The sequence below is a fragment of the Xyrauchen texanus genome, chromosome 26 (assembly GCF_025860055.1).
Source record: "Xyrauchen texanus isolate HMW12.3.18 chromosome 26, RBS_HiC_50CHRs, whole genome shotgun sequence".
Lineage (NCBI taxonomy): Eukaryota > Metazoa > Chordata > Actinopteri > Cypriniformes > Catostomidae > Xyrauchen > Xyrauchen texanus.
In genome coordinates this window covers 23,985,636-24,007,977 of record NC_068301.1, presented here as the reverse complement: position 1 = coordinate 24,007,977, position 22,342 = coordinate 23,985,636, and the positions used below count along the sequence as shown (strand labels likewise).

At 35.8% G+C, this 22,342-nt stretch overlaps 3 protein-coding genes across 6 annotated transcripts in view; 1 reads left to right on the top strand and 2 right to left on the bottom strand.

Annotated features, from left to right (window-relative positions):
- Positions 1-6,963, bottom strand: part of LOC127619559 (elongator complex protein 2-like) — a 42,732-nt gene extending 35,769 nt beyond the window's left edge. For both annotated transcript variants that reach the window (XM_052092422.1, XM_052092423.1), the window contains exons 1-10: positions 6,832-6,963; positions 6,485-6,563; positions 6,205-6,275; positions 5,785-5,926; positions 4,521-4,598; positions 4,227-4,291; positions 4,059-4,125; positions 2,714-2,857; positions 2,366-2,449; positions 2,181-2,278 (exon numbers count right to left, since the gene is read on the bottom strand). In XM_052092422.1, coding sequence (XP_051948382.1) covers positions 2,181-2,278; positions 2,366-2,449; positions 2,714-2,857; positions 4,059-4,125; positions 4,227-4,291; positions 4,521-4,598; positions 5,785-5,926; positions 6,205-6,275; positions 6,485-6,563; positions 6,832-6,963 — 960 coding nt within the window. The remainder of the gene's footprint in view (positions 1-2,180; positions 2,279-2,365; positions 2,450-2,713; positions 2,858-4,058; positions 4,126-4,226; positions 4,292-4,520; positions 4,599-5,784; positions 5,927-6,204; positions 6,276-6,484; positions 6,564-6,831) is intronic.
- A 288-nt stretch (positions 6,964-7,251) lies between these two features.
- abitram (actin binding transcription modulator) lies at positions 7,252-9,739 on the top strand. The gene is made up of 6 exons (XM_052092428.1): positions 7,252-7,407; positions 8,158-8,209; positions 8,920-9,049; positions 9,165-9,241; positions 9,338-9,407; positions 9,592-9,739. The coding sequence occupies exons 1-6, from the start codon at positions 7,341-7,343 to the stop codon at positions 9,727-9,729; spliced, it is 534 nt and encodes a 177-aa protein (XP_051948388.1). The 5' UTR covers positions 7,252-7,340; the 3' UTR covers positions 9,730-9,739.
- A 1,730-nt stretch (positions 9,740-11,469) lies between these two features.
- Positions 11,470-22,342, bottom strand: part of LOC127619560 (alpha-catulin-like) — a 102,940-nt gene continuing 92,067 nt past the window's right edge. For all 3 annotated transcript variants that reach the window (XM_052092425.1, XM_052092426.1, XM_052092427.1), the window contains exons 15-19: positions 18,653-18,701; positions 17,699-17,755; positions 14,802-14,921; positions 13,903-13,986; positions 11,470-11,647 (exon numbers count right to left, since the gene is read on the bottom strand). In XM_052092425.1, coding sequence (XP_051948385.1) covers positions 11,483-11,647; positions 13,903-13,986; positions 14,802-14,921; positions 17,699-17,755; positions 18,653-18,701 — 475 coding nt within the window. In that variant the 3' untranslated portion in view covers positions 11,470-11,482. The remainder of the gene's footprint in view (positions 11,648-13,902; positions 13,987-14,801; positions 14,922-17,698; positions 17,756-18,652; positions 18,702-22,342) is intronic.

The window sequence follows — 22,342 nt, the reverse complement described above, 5'->3', positions numbered from 1 at the left end:
CATACAAGTTATTTAATAAATGTACAGTACATAACAGAGGTACACTAGATGTACATTTAAAAAGATATGATCTTGTTCCAATTGACAACACAGTCATTATATGTGTGCATATTTTTGTAATTGGATTGCTAGAGAACTCAGTTGTCTATCATACTGTAATTTCGTTGTTTACTATTGAACTCATCGAATGGTTCTTCTTCCCATCCTTGATGGGCAAAGGGCAGAGAGGTGCTTTATGCCACATATCATACTGGGGTAAATTTGACTGTCGATTAGTGCCACCTTTTGTAACTGATTGAATGTTCTAATGGAGATCATTCGCCTCACATTTAATGTGAAAAGACCATTCGTCTGCAATTCGTTTTGCATTATTGCGTCGCCACTAGTGTGCAAAGGCCTTTAGATGAGGTCTTTGACTGTTGCGTCTTGTTCTCTTGTCAGCGTTTCTCAGCATAAGCAATGCTTTTTCAAACACTGTGTCAGGAAAGGAATTCTTGAGACGCTTGTGTTCTGTTTCAATATGTTGCTCTCCATCTGTCTACTGCCCCTGTGCTCAGAGTCTGATCTGCTTCACCACTGAGTTCAGCCGAATACCACTAATACCTGGGAATATTACTAACGTACACACAACTGTAATGTATGAAAAACACTGTGCTATCTCCATTATTATGAAGCTTGAGTCTGGGGTTACTAGTGTAACCACCTCATTTCCTCATTTTACTTTTTACTAAATATTTGAGAATATGAACTTGATAAATCTCTTTTTTTATTATCATGATTATTATACACTTTACTACACTTTAAAATGGAATGCACACCCAGGAATGTTCTTTGCAATAATAAGCACGTAACTGTGCCGTTTGCCTTATACAATTGTTGCAACCACTTGTGGACTTAGGAAACAATGTCATTTAAAAACCTGTGCAGGGTTGCACTAGCTGTGCGTGAGGTCTTACGTAAGTTGTGACGTAAAGTTCACACTAAGGGCTTAGTAAATACTAGTTAGTTTATTACTAAGTCAGTGCTTAATTTGGTTGCACTACCTTTTCTTAAAGAAAGACTTAACTAGCAGGTCGTAAGCTCTTCGTAAATTAACGCATAGTCGCATAATATGACGTCTACCTGTACTGATCCAATAAACAGCCTTCAAATTTGTGCACAGAAGTGTTAAAAAAAGCTGTGTATTGAAACTTGACACCGGGCGAAACTGCACCGCTTGAACGGTTTCATGCTGAAGAGCCGCTTAAAAGTATGTTTTCTCTCTCATAAATGTAAACGAATGTCAACATCATCATATATGTTGAAAGGATTGAAGCCACACAAAACATGAGCACATTGATGTCATAAAATATCCGCCTGCTTTATTATTCCAACCATTAATCCTGGTCGGAGGCTTCTGTAAATATTTTGTTTATACATAGGGTTATGTCCTAAGTTTAATGGTGTAACACTCAAATATTTAGTAGTGCTAGGCTAATTTTAAAGTCAACAGGGGCAGGTTGCACCAGCTATACGTAAGTTACATCTCGTATAGCTGGTGCAACCGGCCCCTGGTGACTTTAAAATTAGAATTTAATTAGAATTTTATTCATATTTAAGTGAAAATTTTAATTTCACAGCACTAGTGTTCCACATAGTATAAAAAAAAATATATATAAAAAAAATATATAATATAGTAGGCAGTATACAGTGTACACTGCACCGTATTCAATTAGGATCATATTCCAAATACAGAAAATATGAAAAGTTACTCTGACTACCACCACTGGAGTCGCGAGTTCAAATCCAGGGCATACTGAGTGACTCCAGCCAGGTCTCCTAAGCAACAGAATTGGCCCGGTTGCTAGTGAGTGTAGAGTCACGTGGGGTAACCTCCTTGTGGTCGCGATTAGGGGTTCTCGCTCTTAATGGGGCACGTGTTAAATTGTGCGAGGATCGTGGAGAGCAGCATGAGCCTCCATATGCTGTTAGCCTCCGCGGTGTCATGCAAAATGACCCACATGATAAGATGCGCGGATTGACGGTCTCAGAAGCGGAGGCAACTGAGACTTGTCCTCCACCACACAGATTGAGGTGAGTAACCACGCCACCACGAAGTAGTGGAAATTGGGCATTCCAAATTGTGAGAAAAGGGGATAAAATGAAAAAAGAACAAAAGAAAATATGAAAAGTTGACTGACCTGCTCCACCCACACACCATCTTCTTCTGGCCCCCATAAGATCATGGTCTTGTCCATTGACGCAGACAGCAGTTTCAAGGGCTGATCCACTGAGTCACCTGAAGGGGGAGACAATGAGTATTAACAGAGACTAAGCCTAAATAAAAGCAAACAGCTGATAAATACAAAGCAGTATGTGAGAATACCTTTGATAAGTGGAGGCTGCCAGTGAATCCCATGAACCCAGTTTTCATGGCCAGCTAGCACTGTTTCAAGAGTCACTGCAAACACTACAACAAAAACAAAGAGCCGACAACTTTTGATACAAAGTATTACAAACATGTTCCACTTGGTGAATGTTAATTTTGGACCCCGATTACAACAACATGCATGCATTATTTAGCTTTGAATTTCAATAAGGCAAGACTAAAAGACTTTTAAAAATTAAAAGGATAATTAAGTGTATAAACATCATCCCAGATATCAATATCTTTAATCATTACTCATCACACAATTTAATTATGATCACACAAATGACAAACTACCAGCCTCACCATCTCCAGACACTTCAAAGACATTCTCCTTCATTTTAATAACAGTGTTGATCTGAAGGTCTGGTTCATTGGTAGTCCTGGCAAACAGCCTCCACACTCTGATCAGACAGTCTTGAGAACAGCTGGCTAGCAAGAGCTCTCCATCTAAACATTTAAAAGTTCAAAAACACAAGTTAAAGAGTGAAAAGCAGTATGCCAGGCTTTCCCACTTGCATATTTCAGTTACACTGCCTTCAGTTGGCAGCAAGTGCCTGTTTCATACATTATGAAAGAACATGAGAGTGGAATCAACTTGGATAGTAGCTCCTTAGGGTAGTACACTTTATATCCGGAGACCATTTTCACTGCTGTTACCTAATCATCTTAAATGGGTCTTTGCCTTCAGCATTTAGGCTGAATCATTTGTACTGATCCCGGAATAGTCTTTATGTTTTTTTTTTTTTACAATAAACCTTAAAAGGTGCACTCAGTGCAAAAAAACATTTTAATCAAGAAATGAATAGTAATTTTGAAACATATATATCAAATCATGACCAAACACATGAGATGAGGAATCCAGTTATATCAGTAACCTTATTAAAGTAGATTTATTGAACATGGAGAGGGTCCCCTAATGGTGCGGTGGTGAAAAGGGCCCACAATATACCGTAATGATTTTTTAATCACATGACCAGCTGAAAACTACTCACTTAATCTCAGTAACCGCTCTGTTATTAGACACTTTCATTGATGGATTAAATTAATTATGGCTGACTGTGTATAGTGAGTTTGTTATCTGAAACAGAATATGATTGTGTTTTGAATGATGCCGCATCCACGTCAGTGTAAGTCCAAGATGACAAATTACTGAGTGCACATTCAATCAAACAAAAAAGATGTCTTAGTTTTTGAGTTTGTTTTATAATTCTATTTTTTGTATACAGTATTTATATAATTTTCAATAATGATTCTCATTACAGCAAAATAAAAATTAAATCATCCAGTTAAAACATTTTGTTTTTAAAAATCAGCATAAATACTTAATATAAATATTGTCATCGATTTATAAAATAAAATAATATTACTTTACATTATGGGGATTTTGGGACTATAAAAATTGGGGGAGAAAGGTACATTTTTATCATGAAAATAATGTCACAATGCAAAAAACATTAATGCTCCTCAAAATAGGCTTCATTTTGTTCATGTAAATATATAATTTTCCCCAATTATCCCCTTTTGATCTCAGGGTGAAATAATAACCCTTAAACACACATTAATATCTCTACCATTGTATTCCATCATAATATAGAGCTGAAACATAATCAAGAATAAGCTTTTTTGGGGTAACTGCAAAAATACCTACCTTTTACGGCCCATTCCACACCTCGCACCCAATCCTCATGACCCGGCAGTGTCAGAACCCTCTGAAACTAAACACATCGACAGGTGACATCCAAACACATGCCTCATATCCAAAACATTAAATTTAAATCTTTACTTCATAAATATAAGAAAACATTAACAATCTTACCTGTCCACCGATCTGCACGTACAGGTGAACCTTGCTGTCATCTCCCCCACAGGCAAGTACTGGAACTGCAAGTACATGTAATTATTCTCCTATTGCACTCCACAAGGACACATTTTGAGCCCGACAAGTGAATATAAACAGTCTAAAAGCAAACTACTTCTTCAGTAGGGAATAAAACTTAAATGGCAAGATATGGTCACCCCAGGACATATTTAAAGCCCAGAATGAGATTTTAACACATGATAAGGATGGACAATAAAAGCAAATGAACATGGAGCAGCGGGCACAGCTTACCTCTGCTGCCTGGCAACAGCGCCAAAGAGACATCCATCACAAACCCGCTCCCAAATGAAATGGTCTGGAGGCATTCAGCTAAGAATAACAATGCAATTTTTAAAAGTAGGTTATTACCAATCCAAACAATTTAACTATATTAGAGCAATTATCCAGAAAAACCTGACATTATCTGCTGATCTAAATTACAAAGTAATGTGACTAAAACATTTTTGCCACAAAACAAGGCTTGTTTCTGGGACTTGGTAGATCTCTTGGCAGATCATTGTCATTTGAATGGTAGAGAAATGACGCAATTCACCATAATCTGATGACCTGAGAAGAAGATGGTTTTAATAAAATACTGTCTTACACAACACTTGCCCATTCTGTTAACAGTTTATAACACACTTTCTAAACTGTCAGTCAATATCACTCTCAATTTGAAGTATGTACATGTACAACAGAAAGTAGTGAAAGCAAATAATGCTGGTCATTAAGAAGAAGAATTCATGTAAGTGATTTTATAACATTATTAGCTTTACATTTCTGCCTTTAAAACCTCCAAGAATTGGCCCCATTTACTTCCATTGTAAGTGCCTCACTGTAATTTCGATTTTTGATTTTTTAAATAAAAGGAGGGACTATTTTGAAATATTTTTTTGTGGTAATCAACTTTTATTTAACCCGGAATATTCCTTTAATTAATCGTTTTGGAAATATGCAAGAATTGGACTTGAGTTTTCTTTTGTGATTAAAAAAATGTATCTACACCGTCCAAAAGTCTTGAGAACTCTAGTGACAATGCTTCTATTCTGCATTTTTCTCATTTAATAATAATAATATTTTTATTACAAATTATAAGCATAACAATTTGAAAGAAAAGTTGAACTGAAAACGTAATAAATTTGACTATGTATTTACTTGGTATTTGACAGCAACAATCACTCTGGCATGGACTCCACAAGTTTGTGTTATTCCCGTATGATTTGAGAATGTTCTAAAGAGCATCTTGTATGTTTCAGTGGAAACAAGTAAATCAATGTATTGTACCCCATTTTCTATATTTTTAAATAAACATTATAACCTTGTAATGTATTAAAAAGTGTTTCTAAGAGACAAGGCATTCTAATAATATTATTTACAAGATCCAACCAGCAGATGTCAGGCTTGCAGTGTTGGAAAGTTTTTTCTACTCAAAAATGTGCAATTAATATATGATTCTACAGTAATGAATGCTGCTTAAATATTTTTTTTCATGAGATGAAAACTCTTTTCATGTTACCTGTATCAGAGGTGCAGGTCCAGAGTTTAACAGTTGAGTCAGATGATGCTGAGGCCAGCAGTAATTGAGAGGAGGGCAGAGACACAGCATCCACTGCACACACTGGCCCGGAGTGTCCCGAACACACTGCATATACAGTGAACTGCGGTAAAAGACAGACAAACTGCTTTAAAATCACTTCAGCTGATATTATTGTTAACTTTTTCTTTTTCTAATTATCTTTATTGACCATTACAGGAGATAAGGTCATTTCTGTGCCATTAGCGCCACCAAATGGAATTGTAAAAATAAACGGCGTTTTCTAAAAACGTTATCACAGAAAGGTTACATACTTCAGCTTTAAGTGATTGAATTGTTTCATTGCACAAACACACACTACTTTGGCAATACGTTGTACGTTCATTGTTTGTAAACACATACCTGTCCATCATGCTTCTCCCAAACAACAATATTATTATCTGACCCACCAGACACCAGCTGTGTTTCAGGAGCTGCAGAAATAAATACGATTTTAAAATGTACATGTATGAGGTACATTTAAAAAATAGATAAGGAAGACTACATTTCATATTTTCAGGTAGTTTTTTTTTTTTTTTAGTTCATATAAAATTCGGTTGAGAAGGAAGACACAGACAATCACGTCAGTAAACACTAAACACACTATTTGACGTTTAAGTGCTGGCCAAAGTAATCGACTTACTGCAGTCATGTTTATGAACCCACTGGACAGCGTTCACCCTTCCAGTGTGTTTGTTTAGGACCTGCGCAATCTTAATTTTCTGATGACAATAAATACATAAAACAAGAATGTAACACGTCACAGCAATACAACATAATTAGATCAAAATGACAGTTCCAAGCATTTGTTATGAAACTACTCCAGCGTGCATATTCTGAAATGTATGTATGTATGTATGTATGAGTTTATAGCTTGCACGTCACTGGACTATTAATTTAACAAAACATAAGTGTAACACGTAACTGTGCCATTAAACAACAACACAAGCTGCATAATTTAAAATTTGAGAATAACTGCACAGTCAGTACCTGTGGATTATATAGAACAACTGAATTACATGTCCCAAATGCGATGAGACCTCCTCTGCCCCATGACACAACATTAGGAGTGCGATTCGCACAACAGGAGACATGACATGTGTCCATCACAGGCGCTGCCATCTTCAGTGCTGCAGAGTGTTACAATTAAAAAGAACCGGAAACATGTTTATTTGCTGCAGTAGTTCCGGTGAGAGAAATTGTTGTATTTGTGTGTGTGTGTGTGTTCCCAAACTAGCGAGTATGAAACGTTGAAATTGATTAAATGATGATAGGCATGCATTTATTGTCATTTCAATAAAAATTGCACCTCACAGAAACGCAAAACCTTAATAGACGCAAACAGCGGATTTAACCGGATGTGGATTCAGAACGGACAATTTCTTGTGTAACTTTATTTGTCGTCTGACTTAGAGCATCTGATTAGTTGGTGTGTCCCTCTCGCTCTTAATAAAAGTGATCCCTTTAGTATAAACGCTATACAGACGCTGGATATTGTCATGGAGGACATCGAAAAGAAAACCCCATCAGTCATTGATCGGTATTTCACTCGCTGGTATAAAACAGGTAATTGGAGCTGATCATTACAACATATTGATATTGATTCTCTGCATGTAACGGTTTGATTTTAAAGGGATAGTTCTCCCAAATATTAAATTTATCTAATTATACTCACCCTCATGCCATCCCAGATGTGTATGATTTTCTTCTGCTGAACACAAACAAAGATTTTTAGAATATCTCATCTCTGTAGGTACATACAATGCAAGTGAATGGTGGCCAGAACTGTGAAGGTCCAAAAAGCAAATAAATGCAGCATAAAAATAGTCCATATAACTCCAGTAGTTAAATTCATGTCTTCTGAAGCAATATGATAGGTGTGGATGATAAACAAATCAATATTAAGTCCTTTTTAACCATACATTCTCCCTAGAAGACATTGATTAAACCACTGGAGTCGTATATATTACTTTTATACTGCCTTTATATGCTTTTTGGAATTTCAAAGTTCTTGCCACCATTCACTTGCATTGTATGGACCTACAGAGCTGAAATATTAAAAAAATCTTTCTTTGAGTTCTGCTGTAGAAAGACAGTCATACACATCTGGGATGGCATGAAGGCGAGAAAAAGATGAGAGATTTTTCATTTTTAGGTGAATTATTCCTTTAAGAATGTTAAGGACACAGTATTGTAGTCAAGTATGTGTTTTCAGATTCTTTGATCATTTCGAAGCATGAGATATTTTCCTGTTGTTACCATATGTGATTAATATGTTGATTTCTCACAGTGAACATGGTGTAATTTGTGTTGTAGATCTAAAGGGAAAGTCATGTGAGGATCACTGCATCCTACAGCATTCCAACAGGTAGAAGAACATTTGCAAGTGTCTCCCTCTCCATATTTGCATGTATTCTGAATAATTTAATTACTGTAAAGTGGTTCCTAAAAGCATTTGGACACTTAAGTCAAACTTAAATGTGTGTTCATTAGCAATGTGTCAAACCCATTTTCCGAAACCATGTCACTTACCAATTTTGTTATCAATGAAAACAACTGGTCACAACTAAATGTCATTTTTAGAGGATGTATTAAATAATTTCCCTTCAAGTTATAACAGAGTAACCACTGGTCAAGTTAATCATATTAACAATGGACATGTTCCACTAACATACTTTTGTTGTGCTAATTTTGAACAATATACACCGATCAGCCACAACATTAAAACCACCTGCCTAATATTGTGTAGGTCCCCCCTTGTGCCGCCAAAACAGCACCAACCGTATCTCAGAATGCTATTCTGAGATGCAGCTTGGTGCTGTTTTGGTGGCACGAGGGGGACCTACACAATATTAGGCAGGTGGTTTTAATGTTGTGTTTAATGTTTTATTGGTTTTCTAAGTTTAAGCCTAACAGATTATTTGTTTTTCTTTCTTAATAAATGCCACTTAATTTTATATTGTGTAATGTACTGCAATGACAATATATTTTGAAGTGTGGCTAAAGTGTCTAAAAACATTTGGGCCTCTTTGTTTCTAAACAAAGTTTTATGTGAAAGTCTAAATCTGTGTTCTTCAGGATCTGCGTCATCACACTTGCAGAGTCTCACCCCATCCTTCAGAATGGACGAAAAATCAAAAACATTAACTACCAGATCAGTGATGGATGCAGCAGACTTAAAAACAAAGTGTCTGGAAAGTCAAAAAGAGTGAGTACCTCTGCCTGGAAAGATCCTTACCATACACATACAGAATGATTGTCATTAATATCTTAATGTTGTACTCCTTTATTCACATTTTTAATATGTATAATGTATTCTGTAGGGTGGTCAGTTCCTGACAGAGTTTGCCCCACTGTGTAGAATAACATGTACAGATGAAGAGGAATACACCATATTCAGGTAAGTCATAAAGTTGTTAATCACACAATGCCACTGAAGATGTAATATCAGTTGCAGCGCCCAAGTTTTCTGAACTAAATTGTGATTTCTCAACAGCTGTATCCGAGGACGTCTCTTAGAAGTAAATGAAGCCATTCTCAACAGACCAGATCTGTTATTGGAAAAGGTAAATACCTGTATCTGTTTTCATCATAAGCACTAGAGTTGTACTTCCTAAAAAGCTGAGGGGAAAAAATGCCCTTTTGAATTTTGGTGGTGATCAATGTTTTTTTTTTTTCTTCTTGTCTTAAGAAAAAGTGTGAACTAGGCTAAACCCAATGTGACTTTGTTTTTTTGTCTTCTTGGCTCAGCCTTCTACAGAGGGTTACATTGCTGTTATATTACCTAAATTTGAGGAGAGTAAGAGCATCACAGAAGGCCTTCTGAACGGAGAACAATATCAGGAGGTTCTCTCTAAAAGAACAAACCAACAACAAGAGCCTTGCTGACTACAGTTTGCACTTTCAAGAATAACTCCTTAAATTTAAAAACAATCTTTAGATATAGAGGAAATTTGAAGACTTAAGGAAATGAAGAGTTGCATCCACGACAAATTCACTGGATTGCACTTCAAGAGAGCGGAGAAAACCCTTCCATTTTTGTTGGACTTTTCCATTATTCTTTAGATGCGTGAATACGCCATTGTCAAGCATATTTTTTGCATGTGTTTAGTTTACTCTCTGATTAACAGCCTTTTTAATTTAGGAATGGGTGTATATCCTCAAAGACATATTTAATTTTCCCATTGGTTGCAATGTGCTCATAGTACTCAAGTTTTGAAGGTTATTATAGTTTAAGTAACTCGACTAAATAATGTTACAGCTCCCTTCTGGCAATATTCCAATTCAGTTTGGAAATATAATAGTTTGCTATTATATGTTAATTTATAATACAAGCACTAAGTTTTATGTTAAAGGCTATGTTTTGTAATAAATAAATCATAAGCAATTATAAATATTCATAAATTGCATAAATAATTCACCCAGCCATTCATATTTTAAGAAAAATAATGTATATTTAGATGGGGATATTTTATTCAATCATTCAATGGTCATCAATGGTCCAACACTTAATTCAACTGCTGCACAATCATTTCTAAAGCTTTTGTATTGACTGACTGTAGTACAAATCAGAGGAACATTTTAGCAAAGTATTAACTAGAATTGGTAGAAACCCAACTCTGAAGAGCCTTGTAATATGTGCCATGCTAAAAAGTTGCTCATCAATACACAACAGTCCTACTGATTTATATATAGTCTTCATTTGAACCTTTCAGGTTAATGTACTGTACCAAAGCTCAACATACATTGTTAGCTTTGCTGTAAAATACAAATCACAGTGACCTACAAGGCAGACCATATTACAAGGCTGTCACTCCTACAAAAGTACATTTAAAGGATCTGATTTTTCTATTAACGTCATTAAGAAATGTCTCTTTGGAAAGTAACATTCCTCGCTCTGAACTCGCCAACAGAATAACACCCGGAACATTTAGATCCTGATTTCTCAAAATAATATCCCAAGTTACTGAAATGCTGCCCTACAGCCTTGGGCAGACTGCCTTGTGGCAAGACCAGTGTAGAAAGATGATTAAAACTGTGGATATATTTGGCATCGACTTGTACATGAGGCAGTTATGTTAAGGGAATAGTTCACCCAAATATGAAAATTATGTCATCATTTACTAACCTTCATGTTGTTCCAAACCTGTATTACTTTCTTGCACATAACAGAAAGGGATGTTCGGCAGAAGGTTACATTTTCCTTCCAATGAAGGTGAATGGTGACTGTTGTGTTCCACTTAAGAAAGGCATACGGGTTTGGAACAATGAGTAAGTGATGACTGAATTTTTATTTTTAGGTGAACTATCCCTTTTAAAAACAGTGTGCAGAGTGTTTTGCATCATAACGATCTGAGGTTCTCTCCATTTACACCTCAATATTGAAACGGAGTCAAATAGTGATTCAGTTAAAACTGTAGCTTATTCACCAGCCATTACACTTGAAACAGTTGCATTATGACTTGATCACATGCAGTGGATGTTTTTTCTATGTTTTGGTAACTGGAATGAGGCTGTAATGCTAACGCTACTGTACACCACAAAGCAATTGGACAGAAGCACAAAGAATGGCACACTGTGAGAGAGTGCATTGCTGTGCACTGTGTGTGTGAGCAGGCGCGAGTGCCTTTGGTTTTCAGAGCTATTTGCTCTCCAGGAACGTCAGATTGGCCATGTGCTGCTCCAGGGATTTGACCCCGAAGCCATTGGAGCCTTTGCCATTCAGAGTTTCCTCGTTGACGGGAGTGCTCAGCTGTTTCTCTCTCCAGTGCTGAGGAGAACTCAGGCAGCTGCATTCTGATTTACACTGGAATTAAATGCAGAAAATAAAGTGGAAAACAAATGAGCTTTAGGATTTGATCATATAATTTTACTTTGTTCAATGTTGGTGGTAAAATGTGATGTGTGATGACAATCTTAACAAATTGACGGAGCATGGCCCCGGCACACTATATGACCAAATAGCATAAAGGTTGAATAGGGTTATATAGTGAAATTTACTGCAATTAACTACTTTGATTATTTTAACCTCCTGAGACCCGAGCGTGACTGTGGTGTACGTTTTCCATTTCCCTTTTTGATATGCAACAAGTAGCACCTAATAAACATGCAAAAAAAAAAACATTCTAGAGCAAATAGTTTTCTAAAAATGTATGTCCATATATGTGCACAGCGGGACTAAATTGATACATTTTAAATAATACAAGGTTATAGAAAGTAATTGTTTATGTTTCCAAATGTGTTGGTTATTCATGTTTTTGAGACGTTACAGGCATTACATCAGAAATTAGCATAATTACTTAGGTGGTGGAAAAGGCCAGTGGCATTTCGATGATATTTTCTTAGTAAGCTCAGACATAAGAGTCCAAAAAGAATACAATCCCAGATGTAGTTATTTTTTTTTTTCCAAAATCCCAATAATAATCAGAAAAAAAGACAATAGGGGGCATAACATGGGACTTTTAACACTAAACAACCATGAAACACACCAGGGAAATTTCATTTGAAATTATGTAGACTTCTCTCCGTTACAATACTCTTTATTCAATATTTACCAAATTAAGGTTTTTATAGCCTATTTATTATTATTATTCACAATATGAAGTTGGAGAAACAATGTATGTGCTGTCTAAGGAAGTTCTATATAGTCACATTTTTCTTTGAATGCCCTCACTTCAATTTAAAAAAACTTAAATTTCAGAGGAACATGGAGAAATGAAAGAACTATCAGCATAGTTTTTTGCCGATACAACTACTGGCAGGATTAATCGGTCTACCTCTATACTCGTTACCATTGTCCCATGTCTGTCAAACACGTTGAGTGGTCCAAAGATCCTCTGCAGCCTGAAACTGAACTTATGAAAGGGAGTTTGGATTGAATGCACTTAGCTGCATTCTAAAGAATACTCCTTTGCTCCCTATTTAGTGAATGACTTAACCTCCAGTGTGCTATCTGTCTGCACTGGTCTCAGAACAGTTTGAAATGCACCTTATTTTCATTCTATCTCCATATAAAGCCTCTGAAAGCAAAACTTTTCAGCTTTTGATAAACCCATTGATTCTCAATGTGATAATGCACAGTAAATATAGCATTTCTAAGTAAAAATGGGCTAAAGCACACAGTGTACATTGTGTTTAGAAGCACACCGTTTCGTGATAAATTGCAAACATTTTAAAAATGGCATATCAGACGAACCTAGAGCCTCTAATCTTTTTACTCAAACAGGTTTAAATGTAAAGATGTAATTAGGTTTTGCACCAGATGTAGTTTTGTTGCCGTTTCTCCCAAAGATAAACACCCTGTGGTCCACGCCATGATGTTTTGTCACATAACTCTACACGTCAAACTTTGAACCCTTTACTGACAGCCCAGAGTGTCCTGAACTGAGATCAGTCAGTTTAAATTCATTTAAGTTATGCGTTGTATATAGCAAAGCCAAAATACAATGTACATGCAGAGTCGCTCAAGGTTAAAATATATAAGCTATGTATATTTCAAGTTTTTCAAAACAGATATGCAAAATAATCTTAATTAGATGAGTCATATGACTCAACTGAGATTTGATATAACAATATATAACACCTCTCTCTGAAATACTTATTTCTGATTGGTGAATTGTGTCATTTTGAGGTCATATATTTTTGTATAATGATCGCAAAACTATATAATTGACTGTTAACCCTGGCAACCGATTTCTATTTACCTGACTATTGAATTTAATTCCTCTGTATTACTCCTCGGTTAATAAAATAACTTAAACTTAAATGTCCATTTATTTGTACATTTGATTGTACATTTGATAAGAAGCCATGTAACAAGCAGGATAATGTTGTCATTTTCACAAAATAAACCTTTATAGAGTGATACAAGCACTGATCACCCTGCTAAGGATTATTTTGCAATAATGACCGACATTATCTCTTACATACGACTGTCTGAATCTGTTTGTTTATTCTGAAAATGTATTGCTGTTCGAAAAGAGTATCTCTGTTTTATAAACCAGTCTTTTCAATTTCAAACAGCAATTTTGGATAAACCCAGACCTTCATGTTGCTACCAACCTTTCTGATGAGCTTATTACAGATCGGCAGTAGGTAGACCACCACTGTTAGGATGCCTTTGGTGTTCTGTATGGATGAGTCAACCTAAATAACACAAGAAAAACAAATGGACTGGTGGCTGACCAAACTACCCAAAATACAGTACTTTCTTATTTTTAACAAGTGAACAATGGCTGCTTGTTTGGGCTCTAATTGCAGTCAAGCAATCATTTCCAAGAGACAACAATCTATACATTTTTGACAGATGATTTGTGGAACAGGCTGGTTCACATATAATTGGTTTTTGTGAACTAATTTGCTTGTAAATCACGAGAGGGTTCCTGGAGACATGCTGGGAGATCCTCATTGAGCTTGTTTTTCAGGAGTTCGGAACACATAACCTCTATAAACCAATTTAAAACCGCCTTTGTGTGTGACCTTTGCTTCTTTTTAAAAGCAGAAGTTTGACCCTCAACAGCAGGCCATTTTATCAGGTTAAATGGAGTTCAGGAAATTGAGGAAGGTCAGTGTCTTGGAAGGACAAACTGATTAGATCAACAGCATTGCATTTATCATCTAACCTCATTTGGCAATGACCTTAAAAAAACAATAAACTAAAGTCTACATTGTTTTCTTAAAATAAATTAAGATATACTGTATTTACTTATTACATGGCTTTATGGATTATTTCATTTTGATTGTGCAGTCAAATATTAATGATAACACTTTCTTGTACAGTGTCCATGTAACACATATTACATTTGGCAACTAATGTCCTACACGGTGGACTCTTTTCACATCCCGCTTATTACAAGACAACCTACCAAATAAATAAATAGATATGAAAATGTCCTAAGTTTGTTTACCATAATGCAGTCACCAGCAAAGGTCTTTGATGTGCTCTTGTTGTATTCCATTACCTTCTGAAAGATGGCGCTCTTCCCCTGAACTGGAGCTTTGGCACAGACCAGCAGCTGTCGACATGAGGCTGCCAGCTTCTCTGTCTCAGATATGATGAGCATTCGGTCTTCATCCAACACCTATATTCCACAGACATAACATGTGGCCATCAGGGCTGTGTGCTACTCAGAACTGAATTAAGTATGCTTTTAAATTTCAATTCGAGTTTCAACTGAAGTTGCAAAGAAGGATGTAGTTATAATTTGATTGTAAGGAAGAAGAATTAGGATGGAATGTATTTGAAAGAAATTCTGTTCTGCCCTACAAAGACAAGATGCAGGAACTACGTCAACACTGAAACTGAAAATGGCTTCTAAGTTATTTGGTTGAAGTGTGGATTTTGTAGTTACTTTTTCACACTCCATAATCTCTCTGACCATATTTAAACCATCCCGTCTGTCACAGGACAGATCATAGTCTAAAATACCCTTTTTTTCCCTCATAACTCAGTTTTGACAATGTGTGTAGTTACTGCGTTTTGCTTTTGCACAGCAGTGCTGTAAGTGTATTTTTTTATTATAATTTATAAGGCTGCACCGATCCGATATTGAAGCTTTTAAATGGATCGGATATCGGTCCGACGAGCACGATCCAAATCCGATACTGTGTGTTAGTCATGTTTGTTACTGTCAAGCTCCAAAAATGACATAAAAGAACCATTAACACATTAAAGTAGTTAATATGACTTGTGCATTTTATTCAAAGCCACTTGAAGATGTGTGATAGCTCTATGAAACACAAAAGGCTGTGTGTAATAAGTAAATATAGAAAATGCGTGCGTCAGTAAATGGCTTGGCTCTGTTTACACACACGCTCGTGGCTATTATTAGCCTTCACGTAGTGCGCAATATTTGAGCGCTACTCACGAACAACATCTCAGATGTAGATGCTCAAAAGTTTGGTTCACTTATAATATGCATTTAGAAAGGCATTGGAGGTGCATTTGAAAAGAATTTGAATAAGAAGTGAATTCAACTACTGTGAACTTGCCTACAAACAGAGACACTTACAGGACTTCCTGGAGAGTTCAGAATGTCAAAATAAAAGCGCGAGGGTTTAAAAGTTAAAGGTGCACGATTGAGATATATTACTATTATAATATATTATTATTGGTTTACAAATTATAATAATATTTCAGTTGAATGGGTTCCAAAAAAAAGAACCGTGAATGAAAAACAACTAAGTTGAAGAAAAAAAACAACGGCTTCTTTTCTACTGGTGTTAATTTTGCTGCTATATTATTCAGTATACTAGTTAACAATAAAGTTTTTCTTAATAAGATATAATTTATATTGAAATAATGTGTAGTTAGAGGTTTGTGTTTCTTTACATATTAAAGAGTACACTCAATTATTTCCAAACAATAATAGATATTCTAAACTGATTATGCAAAAAAAAAAACGGACAACACCATTATCGGATCGGTATTAGCTGATACTGAGAGTTCTGATATCGGAAGAGAAAAAGTGGTATCGGTGCATCTCTAATAATTTATTTAATTTTTCAGTACGAAATACCCATAATCATGTTATCATACACACAACCTATGGGCTATTTTCAGAAACAGTACATGATATGAAAGATGCTGTAAATGAAATTTCATTAGAGCCTTTGAATTAGACATGCCCCCTCTTTCCAAAACCATGCCTTCCAAAGATACCGTTGAGACCGCCGGTGTTGTGCGTCTTCTCAGGGTTGTCAAACACAACTGTAGCAAAATAGTGGCCTCAACTGACAACTGTTATTAACTTAAAAATGGCATTTAACCAGACTGATCCACTTCAACAACGTGCAAAATGATTGACAGGCAGAAAGCAGTCTTCTGATAGGCTGATCAAAGATTTTTGTTTGCTGTTTCCACACTCTAGTGCTGTCACATATCAGTAGAAATAGATAAATATTTAAGTCCTTTTTTACTATAAATTCTCCTCCCTGCCCAGTAGGTGGCAATATACACAAGGAATGTGAATCGCCAAAAACAAAAGAAGAATGTGAAAGTGAAAGTGCAGATTTATGTGGCTAAAGCACAGGGCTCTTAATCAGAAGGTCACAGGTTCTAACCCCACACAGGTTCTAACCCCACAGCCACCACCATTGTGTCCTTGAGCAAGGCACTTAATTCCAGGTTGCTCTGGGGGGATTGTCCCTGTAATAAGTGCACTGTAAGTCGCTTTGGATAAAAGCGTCTGCCAAATGCATAAATGTAAATGTAAATAATAAAAAAAGGACTTAAATATTGATCGGTTTCTCACCCACACCTATCATATTGCTTCGGAAGATACAGATTTAACCACTGGAGTAGTATGGATTACTTTTATGCTGCCTTTACACACTTTCTGGAGCTTCAAAGGTCTAGTCATCATTCACTTGCATTGAATGGACCTACAGAGCTGAAATATGCTTATAAAAATCTTCGTTTGTATTCAGAAGAAGAAAGAAAATCATACAAATCTGGAATGGCATGATGGTGTGTAAATTATGAGATAATTGGTTTTCTTTTTGGGTAAATTATTCCTTGAAAGGTTTGCCACAGTGAGGTAATTGCTAACTTTGAACAGATAGATACATACAGTAAATAGAAGTGAGCAATGTATATTAGCTGTAGTCTGCACTCACAGCTGGGGAAATGCATGTTTGAGATTATTAATCAAACCATGCGCTGTACCACATGTGTCAGGCTGTGTGATTATGGATGTGTAGCGCATGCCCGCCCCGGCCAGATCAGGGTTTAACTAACACTATTATCCATGTCTCTGTGGTCCCAATGAGATGGATGGCAGTCATTTAAAGTCTTTATTTACAAGCATCTAATTAAACTCTGAACCATGTGGGCTGGTGGGCATGGTGGGTGTGTTACCTGTGTGGAGAGGGTGTGCAGGATGGAGCACAGATGGATACCCTGGTCTGATAGCACCTGGAAAACAATCCGTAACGTCAGGCCTGACTGTACCTGATTAATATCACACAACTTGAATAAACAACTTTATAAAATTATAAAATCATGTATTGGTTAACACCTGCTTGATATTCAGAACTCATGTGTCTTTGGAAATGCATAAAGAAATAATTATTTTACATTTTATGCATAAAATGTGAGTGGTACTTTCATGTGCAAAACACACTACCGTGATGCTAGACTGGTTGCCAGGGTTTTGCTATGCATTTCAAAGGAATTCTGAGTGCTTTTTTGGCATGTTGTAGGGGGTTCTGAGTGGTTTCAAGGTGGTTGTTTACTGGCCCAAACTAATAGAGCCCACCACTATGTCTCTATGATATCCTGGTCCCCTAGACACCACTAATGAGCAGTGGGTACCCTAAAGAATTGTTTCTACTTGATCTGAACCTTAAAAATGACTTGTTGTGACCATATATATTTAGGTTGATTTAGTCATATTAAATTACATTTTCTGACTTAAAAAAAAACAGTTCATTTAGACGTTATCACATGAAGCACATTTTTTACGTTACCTGACAACTTTTTTATTATTATTATTGTTATTATTTTTTTTTTGCTGTTAGCTTTTGACTTTGATGTTAAGCAGGTAGGCTTGTTCTGTCAGATAAGAGGTTGTTATGGTAGGGTGGAGGCCAGTATGCCACACTTATTGAAAGACAGACTGCATAATCAGCATGTTCTACCCATCCACAGCACATAACATGCTCTGGATCACAGACAAATGCTAGTTGGTCCTTTTAATAATATATTGATCTGTCTTTTCCAGGGACTTCATTGCTCTTAATGACACTTCAAACAGATTAAATAAAAAGCCTATGAGAAAGAGGAAACACAGGAGAGTGAATGCTGCCGTACCTCAGCTTGCTGGAATAGATCCAGAGTTGTCTTGAGCAGGCCTTCCCCCCTTAATCACACATGGAAGATAGATAGGTTGCAAACAAATTAACAGCAGTGTTAATCAAACATCCTCTAGATCCATAAAATTGATTGTGTAGAATGGCAAACTCCAGATCAACAACAAAATCATTTTCCTTTCGTGAACAGACTGAAAATTTGTCATAAATCTTAAACGATAATATTTTACAATAAGGTTGTTTACGTGAACATTAGTTCACACAATAGTGAACATGTACTAACAATGAACAATTTTTACAGCATTTATTGACATTGGTTAATGTTTATTAATAAATATAACTTTGTTCATTTTAGTTCATGTTCGTTCATAACACATTAACTTATTTTAGTAAAACTTTCCATGTAAAATGTATTACTATATGTTGAAATGAACAATGATAATATTAATAAATGCTGTAAAAATATTTTTCATTGTTGGTTCTTCAGTCAAAAGTAATCTTGAAAATAATATATCAAAATTTGTAAGAATAAAAATGTAATCTATTTTTGAGATTTAGACCTTTTTGAAAATGTCCATCAATATTTTTTTTTGAAAGTATGGACATTCAATCAAAATATGTTTTACTCTCAAGAAATTCTTACATATATCACAAACCGGTTCCTCTTCCCCTTTCAATAAATATGAATGAGTGAGTCTAGAGTGACCAATTCGACATCTCGTATATCAACCTGATCATATCTATTTTCAAAGAGGAAATAATAAACTCCTTGATTTAGTACTGGGCTCACTTCATGTAGTTTGTTATATATGCATTCATTCCATTCCATTTGTTGTGAATGTACAGATTCAATATGTGTTTAACATCAGATGCTGGTATATTACATTCTGTCATGTCCAACTGTAATGCTTCTTTAGCCGCTTTATCTGCCTGTTCATTGCCAGCCAATCCCATATGGCCCGGTATCCAACTAAAGAAAATATTGAAATCTTTTTTTTTTTAAAGAGTCCACTTTTTCTATTATGCTAATAATTGTAGGGTGTCCTGTTTTCAGAGCTTCGAGTTCTTGCAGGCAGGATTTAGAATCTGTAAGAATTAGAAAATGGCATTGTTGTTCCTTTTCTATTTGTTCTAAAGCTAGTAATAATGCACAAGCTTCTGCTGTGAAAACTTTGTCCAGGAATTCACTTGCCATAACATTTTGGGCCAATCACTACTGCTGCAAATACATGATTGTCTGACTTTGATGGTAAACTGCATCTTATGTCCAGGAATTTCTCCTGGTAGACGTTTGGATGATTTATCTTTTTAGTATATTGAGCCAGGTTCAACATGATAGTTGTTTTTTAATATTCCAGGGCGGTATAGGGCACAGATGTGTCGATGTTAGGATATCCAGATTAATGTGCATGTTCTCCAAGTGTGGTTTTCTGCGAATTCCAAAAAGACTGATGTACCTGGGTCTGGATTCATACAGGTGTGAATGTTGAGGATGAAAGACTGAAAGATATGCTGTGTTACGTTCATTAGCTTTTAGCTTAACTGCATAGTTGAGAGCCAGTCAGCTCTCATATATTTTAATCAATTTTGTACTGACCAGTCATACATTTTATTTATACATATTTGTATTTGTCTTTCAATTACGTTCATATTTTTGCCTTTCTAACAAATGCACACATCATCTACATATAGGCTACGGAATATATTTGGCCCCATAACACTTACAATCCCGTTAATTTTAATGCTAAAACCAGTTACTGTAATGATACTTCCTTGGGGCACTCCTGATTCTTGTACATGCAATTCTGATAGCACGTTTCTTACTCGAACACAAAAAACTCTATTAGATAAAAAAATTGGAAATAAAAATGGGTAGACATCCCCTGAAACCCATTTTGTACAAAAAGAATGTCATACCTCCATGTAATATCATAAGCTTTTTCTAACTCAAAAAATACTGCTACTACATCTTCCTTTTTAATAAAACCATCTCGTACAAAAGACTCTAATCTTATAAACAATATCCTGGTTTGATGTTAATAATCATATCCCACACTTTCTTTGTTGGTGTCGTGACGTTAAACTTGATATGTATTTTTTCCAACTCTGCCTCTTTGTTTCATGAATAATTCTTTGTGCTTGTGCTCTATAAATTGTCAATCTGTTGAGGTTGTTGGATGTTTATTAAAGTTTCTTTCTGCCTTCTTTCGATCAGTGATATCCTTTTTACAGTCTTCATTGAACCATGGGTTTCTCTGACGGCATGACTTTGTTGATGTTTTTTGAGCAGTTGTTTCTGCTATTTCAATCAGTATATCGGTGACTTTCTTTATTGGATCTTGATATTTTTGCCAGTCTATGCTAAACTTCTCATAACAAAGTGTTGGGAAATTATACCAATTAGCTTTTTTCAATTGCCATCTAGAAGTGTCTTGTATATCTTCTACAGTAGATGTTATAATCAATGGACAATGTTCACTCCCACAGAGATCCTTCCATGCTTGCCATGAAAAGTCAATTATTATTCCAGGTTCCCACATAGTTAAATCAATAGCGGAGTAGGTTCCATATCATGGATGCAAATATGTGCTTGAAACATCATTTAGTGAGCACAAATCATTATTGCATATGAACTCCTTTATTATTCTGCTTTTGGTATTTGTATGTTTACCTCCCCATCATGTGCTTTGCATATAATGTATTTAAATGTGATGTATTGAATTCAACTTAAGGAGTATGAACATTTGAACTTTTGTAATCAAAAATCACATTTTAAACAACATAGTTTGGTAAATGACAAAGCAACTGTATACAAAGCACTTTATAAGGGATAAGTGCAGTGGAACACGGCAGTTCAGGAGAGAGAGAGAGCCACATGCAGCTGCCATGTGTGTGTTTGTGTCTTTTTGTTTAAATAAAATATTATTTTGACTGTTCAGCTGGTTCCCGCTGCCTCCTTTCCCATTCTTAACCTTGTTACAGGCATATTTATATAAATCTAATTTAAATGATTTGTTTAAATCATACATTTGCAAGGAATCTGTTTTGAGTGTTGTTAACAATTGAGGGGATAAAGGGATAGTTCACACAAAAATGTTCTCATCATTTACTCACCCTCATGTCATCCCAGATGTGTAAGACTTTATTTCTTCTGCTGAACACAAACCAAATTATTAAAAGGATTTAATAACTGGAGTCTCTATGGATTACCTTTATGCTGCCTTTATATGCTTTTTGGACCTTCAAAGTTCTGGCAAACATTCACATATTGTATGGACCAACAGAGATGAGAAGAAAGTCATACACATCTCAGATGGCATGAATGCGAGTAAATGATGAGAGAATTTTCATTTTTGGGTGAAATGTACCTTTAAATAATGTTAACACATACAACAGGGCCATCCCTGGGTGCTGGTGTGTGCACCTAATTATATCAACATGGCACTAACACTGACCCTAATTCTTACCTGCTGGAACTGTAGACAGGCGCAAAATCTGAATATTATTTTAATTTACACCATTATTTAACCAGGCAAGTCACTTAAGGACAACATTCTGATTTACAAAGACAGCCTAGCAAGATGAAATTGTCTTGCATTCTTTTCCAACACGCTTTTAATTTCCTTTGTGATACAGTATTACTCAACCCAATCTGATAGACGAACTGTGACATTTATAAAAAGGTTTGCAG